The sequence below is a fragment of the Teleopsis dalmanni genome, chromosome X (assembly GCF_002237135.1).
Source record: "Teleopsis dalmanni isolate 2A chromosome X, ASM223713v2, whole genome shotgun sequence".
Lineage (NCBI taxonomy): Eukaryota > Metazoa > Arthropoda > Insecta > Diptera > Diopsidae > Teleopsis > Teleopsis dalmanni.
In genome coordinates this window covers 99,130,347-99,138,152 of record NC_051848.1, presented here as the reverse complement: position 1 = coordinate 99,138,152, position 7,806 = coordinate 99,130,347, and the positions used below count along the sequence as shown (strand labels likewise).

The 7,806-nt window shown below is 31.1% G+C and overlaps 1 protein-coding gene across 1 annotated transcript; it reads right to left on the bottom strand.

Annotated features, from left to right (window-relative positions):
- Positions 1-4,765: 4,765 nt before the first annotated feature.
- Positions 4,766-5,280, bottom strand: LOC119661828. The gene has a single exon (XM_038071329.1). The coding sequence runs from the start codon at positions 5,133-5,135 to the stop codon at positions 4,842-4,844; it is 294 nt and encodes a 97-aa protein (XP_037927257.1). The 5' UTR covers positions 5,136-5,280; the 3' UTR covers positions 4,766-4,841.
- Between the last annotated feature and the right edge of the window lie 2,526 nt (positions 5,281-7,806).

Sequence of the window (7,806 nt, the reverse complement as noted above, 5' to 3'; positions counted from 1 at the left end):
TTGTCACATTACTCTTTAACAAGTACCTTCTGTCAATATTTTTTTATCGAAATTTGGACAAATTTATTTCTGTAAACAATTTAATTGGACGATCTGTATATTTTTAGCAAATCGGAAAAATTAATGGATCACGGATCAACTGTATAACTATCACAGATATAACTATATAAAAAGTTTAATGCCAAGAGAAATAAAAGCCAATATGGATAGCGCGCAAAGCATAACAGCACCAAGCTTTGAGGATATCTACAATTGGAAGAATGTCTTCAAATACGGTAGTACATTAATTCACTTGATCTACACCAGGGCTTTCTAGACTAGATACGATCGCAGGGCAACACCAATCACTGTACAGATTTGAAGGCCGCAAAAACAAATACATACGTTCATAGTTCATGTCAATTCAACGTTAAGCAAAGTAAGTTCCCATTTCAGCAAAATCACTGCCTGTTAAGAAACTTTCGCTTAGCAGGATGGACCTAAAAATTCTATTCCTTGCGATTATTTTGCATGTAACTGCAACGTGCGGTATCAGTTAAATGTGATGGATTTCTTAGATAGTGAGATTTGTTGATGTTGTGAAATAAACATCAAAAACTTATAGCTGACTATGCTAAAATGTATACAAATCGAAGTATATATAGTGAAACCTAAAGCTAGCATAACAGATGTATATTTTGGTGTAGTGCACACCAGCCTCTGACTATAGTACCTAGCTGTCTTGCTTGTCAAACACACATTACTATTAAACGTACGCTGTATACACCACTTTATATTTATTTCAATTATGTATTTAGTTTACTACGAGAGAGAGTATTACAATATTCGAGCAGCTCAAATATATGCGCACCCATCTATTCGCGCCTTTAACTCTGGTTAAACACTGAATTAGTTATCGTAGACATAGCGAACATATAAAATATAAACTACAAAATACAAAGCAAAATAAGATAATAGCACAAACAACACAAGTTTAATCCGAACACCAAATACTTCGTACACAAAGAAATGCAAGGCTCAATGTTTATACAGCTGAATAAAAACTTATTTTATAATTCCATCAAGAAATCAAAACTATAAACGAAAAGTGAAATGGATAAAACTGCTTTAATTCGATATCACTTACTTACTTAGTCGGTTATCACAGGCTTGGTGAATCGCCCTTGGCTGTTACCAGTAGCCTCATGCAACCATCCCAATCAGTTACTTGTTATAGTCAGTTGGTAGTACCGAGTGCTTTTATATTATTGGTCACCTAATCCTTCCACCTAAGTTGCTGGCATTCTCTCACACGTTTTCCATCAGCAGAGACCGATGCAAACACCTTTCTAACCGGAGCACTTTCTTCCACTCACAAGCAGCGAAACCATGCGCTTGTTCTATGCGCTTGCTCGAATTCGAATTCGTTCAGTTCGAAAAATATTAAATTAAAATATATTTTAATTTAATTGACGTTTAGAATTGTGCAATATTAATTAATCGAAACAAACTGTCACAGTTCCTGTTTATAATAATAAAATTAATCATTTTTTTAAATTTATGATAGAAGCAACTTATTTTTCTCAGTGTATGAATAGAAGAAACCGGTTAAGAGGTGAATGGTTTGTCGGCTTTAGCGTGGAACCCTTTTTTCTCAAGCTAATTTTTTTGAATGAACTTAACATTTCGTAGTACGTAATTAGTATGCAATGGAGCCAATAATTTCACTAGCAAAAAAGTAAAAACGAAACAACGATATTACGATATAACGATATAGCGAAACCAGAAAACGAAAAGCCAAACTATTGGAAATAAATCGTGCGACCGCGGAATATATCAAACGATAGTGAAAGCCAACGTTAGAAAAAAATGTTCCAGGTTTGCTTCGAGAAATGCAAAATGAGGCAAATTATATGGCAAAAACTTGAAGCTTGAAATTCATGATCGCTACTTCCAAATACAAGCAAATTTGTTTATTAGATGTTATATTATTATAATTATAATTTATGTAATATTTATTATTACTATTATTGTCTTTGAATATTTTTTTTATGTACAACTTAACTTTTTCTTATAGTACAATTTATGATAAAAATTAGATTTTAAAAAATTAAACGTTTTTTTATAGAACTGAACGCTGAGTGTTTAATTTTTCCACCACTTCAGCAAATGATAGTCCATTTTGTGGTTCTAGAAGTAAATTCGAATAAAATACACTTGATCCTGCTTTAAGATATGAAATACCCTTTGTAATACGGTCACTTTTGTTAAACTGCCGTTATGTCGGGGGCAATAGTTCTATCATGACAATAGATGTTTGTTTTTAAAACGTTGGCGTCAAAAGTTTAAGAAGTAGCCACATATGTTAAGTACATTTCTTTACGTAGCCTCACAAAAAAAAAATCGATATCTAAAATCGGAGGCGTGAGATATAGCACCTAATATTGGTAGCTAATTTACATGACCAAAGCGTCAAACTATATAACTGAGACAACACAACCTCGTCTCGTACAACACAACCAAAAGAGTACATATTGTTTAGCTTGTGGCATCATCCTAATAAAACCACCTGTATTCTACATCCATATCATCAATTTAACCCAAAACAAAACTACTGATCCCGTAGCAGATGCTGTCATGTTGAAACTATGTAGTTTTTAAAATTGATAACTGATATTGATAACTTTCAAGGATGAAATGGAAGAACACAGAATAAGTTTATAAGACACATATCATAATGTGATATGCAGATGGCTTGAGTAAGTTTAGAATGTTCTCTCCAGGTATAATACAATAGATCTCATAGACCGCTCTGTATATATATCCTATGATAGTGGCATATTAACCACTTCTTATTAATATTTATACTAATTGTAGTGTTATATACACGTAATAATATAATCGCAGAAATAATTTTTAATAATATGTAACAATATAATAACATATATAATATATAGGTAATAATATAACCGCAGAAATGTTTTTTAATTAATTAAGCTCTTCTATTGAATATAAGCCATCACCTTATTCACCTTAGAGTGTTTTTCCAAATTCAATTTCTTTTATAAAAAATATTATAGAGCATATCTAGTCCTACTCTTAAATTCTTATGACCCATGAAATACTCTTCTAGGAGTTCTTCAGCTTGTTTCTTTGCCTAGACCACAAAAAGGTTCTGTGGTCCAGTACATTCCAGTCGAATAAGTTCAGTTAGTCAATGCAGTCTCATACCAGTTTGTACGTTACTTATACTTACAATGATATTGTAAACATATGATCAAATATTCTATGCTGTACAGGAACCTACAGGAACTCTTTCAATGCGAAGTTGTGGAAACCAGCAGGAAGAAGAAACTGCAGAATCATTTTTTTGTGAATGCCCGTACCTGACTTTTAGAACAAATAGGTTTTTACGACAGTACATATTTTTTTGAAAGCTTGTCAGATTGTTCATGGATGAGCAGGAAAGACATATTAAATAAACCTAGATTTAGTGCTAGACTTTATTGACAAAGCTTTCAGGGGCTTTGTGTAATCAATAGTGAAACTGGTATAATAGGACTCTTCTGACCGCAGTACCGGCTGTTAGACGATTTTGATCTTAAACCTTAATAATAATAATCTCTTGCAATGCCTAGTATTGATAATGCTCAGAAGAAATTTGTTTCGTTTGAAACTTCTGTCATCAGAACAGTTTCAAAACTCTTCTCTAGGTTTAGTTCTAGACTTTATTCACAAAGCTATAAGTGGCTTTGTGTAATCAATAGTGAAACTGGTATAATAGGACTCTTCTGGCCGCAGTACAGGCTGTTGGGCGATTTTGATCTTAAACCTTAATTATAATAATCTCTTGCAATGCCTATCATTGATAACGCTCAGAAGAAATTTGTTTCGTTTGAAATTTCTGTCATCAGAGAACAGTTTAAGAACTCTTCTCTAGATTTAGTTCTAGACTTGATTAACAAAGCTATAATCAATAGTGAAACTGGTACCATAGGACTCTTCTGGCCGCAGTATCGGCTGTTGGGCGATACTATGATATTGTGATATATTATGATATTACTCCAGTCACAAATTTTCCAATGATATACCAGTGATATAGTATCAAGAAATGTCTAAATATATATTAAATTGCAAATGAATATTGAATTGGTGAATTGCATATCTTATTCTTGCAAAAAAAAATCTCATTATGAACTGTTAATGAGTTAATTGTGTATGCTATTTACTTTCCTGTCAATATCACAACTCATCATCACAGATTTCAACACTTCATAGCTCATATGGAGTTAACGTACTGGAACGATTAGTCGAAGCCTGTTTCTCTGTTACATGCAAAAAAGTCATTTCATTTTAAATGTGTTTTCAGTAGCCAAATTGGATAATCTTTCACTTCATGCCACTCACTACTGTCTTGCGTAACATCTGAAATTGCATACGAGCGCTTCATCATCTAAGGTTTTTGCATAACAACTTTAGCTACAGCACATCGCACTGGGCTTCGAACTCTTAACCCTAATACGGCTCAATTTCGAGTTAATCAAACACAAGAAATTTATGAAAAATTTATAAAAACATAAATTTTTATTTTAATTTTTTTTTTTTATTATAAAACTTAAAATTAATAACAACAAATTAAACTGAAAAAAATATTAAATTAACAAATTTAGATATAACACTTCTTCATAACTCTCTTTTTTTCGATTTCTTCTTTTCTTCTGCTTTTCTACTTCTCATTGTTTTTATATTCCAGTTAATTTTTTTTTTTTTTCAACACTACGATTTTCGGTAAATATTATTATTTAATTTAAATATTTTCGGAATACTACATTTAGCTCTTCAAAATTTCATTTAATTCCGTTTTAATTTCTACCGATCTGATCCACCTGCGCTTGCAAATTATTGATCACTTCTGATGGCACTTGATCACCCAAAATTTCGAATAGATTTATTCTTTGATTGCCGGGAATTTGTTCGTATGCGCCCAATTCAATGCCCTCTTGTACGTTCTGTATTTGTGCGTCCTTTGGTATAAGGAAGGTCTGTTGGGCCTGACGTATGGCTTCATTCGTATAGGCAGCGCCCTCGCGTTGTGGGCGACCTTGTACCGAAACCAAAATGGCGCCTAATAAACACAATAAAGCAATTGTTTTCATTGTTTGTAAGCTTGGTGAGAATTTTCAATTAATAAAGATTTCCTTTCGAAATGGTTATCGAAATGCACGTAATGAGTTTTTATGTTTAATCCGTTACCGCTCGATGGACTCGATGGACTCGATGAATAGTCTTGACTGGCGCGCGTTCAACAATGAAATGTTTGTTATAAGGCATGCGATACCGCAGTTTATAAGCTCGGCGTGTTCGTGCTGCAAAACTTTGTTTTGGATTTGTATGCCTGATTTAATGTTGTATTTGTAATTTTTTATTTTTATTTATTTTTTTTACAAAATACGTATTTAATTTTTATTTAACCCGTCACTGGAAAGTGTTCGCTTGTATCTAAAGTTGCTGGTTTCGCAGATGTATGGGTTTGTGTAACTTGAATTTGCAAGTCGTATTCAAGGCACGTCAGATTCATCACTTTTTTATGAGGAAAGCGTTTAAGCTTGGTCACATCTGTCTGCCGTTAATAGGCTTTTGGGCGTGACAACCTTTCCGAAACCATATTATTCAATCTGTTCAATTTAGTTCTTCCATTTAATTTAATTGGAATTGAAATTGAAAATGTCGCTTGCTATGAATTGAGCTTAACAAACTACCGATTAATAATTATTGTAACAAAACTCTGACAAATCAAACAATATCTGTTTATAAAGTAAATGATTTACACTCTGAAGATGTGAAGATACAATTATTTTCCTATAATTTAAAATTAAATTATTGCTTAAGTATAAATTTGGCTTATCGAATTATGGTTTAGTTAAAAGTCTATAGAGATACAGCAGCTACTATAACTAAAAAAGATGTTTAGGTGAGGTTACTGGGACCGTCCGAAGACTCACTTAGACCATGAGGTTCATTGTGATACCCTAAAGAATCTGACACCTGTCCCTATAACCATTTGGTACTAACCACTTTGGTACTAGCCATTGACACAAGCTATGGAAATAAAATTTAGCTTTCTTAGTGAATTGAAAAAGTATGACACTAAGTAGGAGAGTCTATCTCAGGACACTGTAGCAGAAGGTGTATTGGTGATTCCTCTTCATCATCCTCCATGCAATATCTACAATGTAAGCAGGTCCTGATATTGAGCCTCACGGTCCCCTAATAATTCCCACTATCTTGGATAAATTTGCTCGGAATAGGTTGATTAATTCCCCCGATCTTACTATGTTATCATAAAAATTTTATAATTCTAAATAATATTACTTTGTATCATAAATATTATTTATTTCTTCTTCTTCTTCTTCTAAGTGCCTTGTCCGCTTTGAACATTGGCTAACATGACTGTTTTTTTTTTATCCACAGCTTCATGAAAAAGCGAGCTTATACTTTTACAAAACCACTGTCTTAAATTATTAAGTCACGATATCTTTCTTCTTCCCGGGCCTTGTCTTCCTTCAATTCATTCTTCAATGTTTAGCTTGAGTAAACCATATTTTTCTGGATGCCTTAAAATATGACCAAAATATTCTAATTTGCTGCGTTTTACTGTCTCCAGTATCTCTCTTTCTTTGTGTTAAGGCGCAAAAGTACCTCCGAATTTTGCACATGTTCCGTCCAACTGTTTTTTTTATATACGTCGATAGCACCACATTTCGAAGGCTTTAAGTTTATTCAACGACACAACCGTTAACGTCCACACTTCTACACCATAGAGTGATGTAGAGAAGAGGTAACATTTCAGCATCGGCGGTAGTCTTAATGATAAGGATAGCTTTTGGGGAGCATAACAATTTTTTCATCTTTATAAAGGAAGTTACTTACTCATGTTCATATCTTTGCCATCGATCTGTCACATATAGGGAAAGGGTGACAAGTTTTCTGTAAGTAGTCTTTTTGGCATCAAATAATACTCTGGGCGAACATTTAGGAAGGGAGAGGATTACAGACGTTTATCAAACTTTCAAAAATTTGATTAAAAACATGTAAATGATATCAATTAATGGGAATATCACTTGACCTGTGCTCTAATAAAGTGCAATTACATATGATGGTCAAGCCCTTCAACTCTTTAGCAAAGGTGAATATCAGGTGGACTTAACACTATTAAAAATACACTAAATTAAAATAAAATCAATTTCAAATAAAGTCAACTACAATAAAATAAATTGAAACAAAATTAAAAAAAGTCAAATTAATTTAAATAAAAATAAATTAAATTATTTACCAAAAAATTTATAATTATTGAATTAAGTTTTTATGTTATAATTATTATAACTTTAATTATTATAATAATTAAGTATTAAGGTTGAATTATGTTTTATTATAATAAATTATTTTAAAATAATTTAAATTAAATTAAATTTATTTGTTTTATAGTAATCTGAATTAAATTAATTTTTTTTCATATCTAACTATATTTATATATCAAATAAATTTATGTATTAAATTGAATTATATTTTATTACAATAAATTAATATAAAATAATTTTAATTAAATTTAATTGTTTTAAATTAATCTGCATTAAATTAAATTATTTTTTTCATATTAACTTGAATCAAATTAAATTTTATTATATCAAACTTATATAAAATAATTTAAATTAAATTAAATTTAATTGATTTGTATGAAATTAAATTAAATTTCATTTAATATATAATAAAATAAAATAAAATAAAATAAAATAAAATAAAATAAAATAAAATAAAATAAAATAAAAT

What these genes read in the sequence shown, in the direction of transcription:
- LOC119661828 (XM_038071329.1), bottom strand. Translation starts at nt 5,135, where the DNA reads ATGAAAACAATTGCTTTATTGTGTTTATTAGGCGCCATTTTGGTTTCG.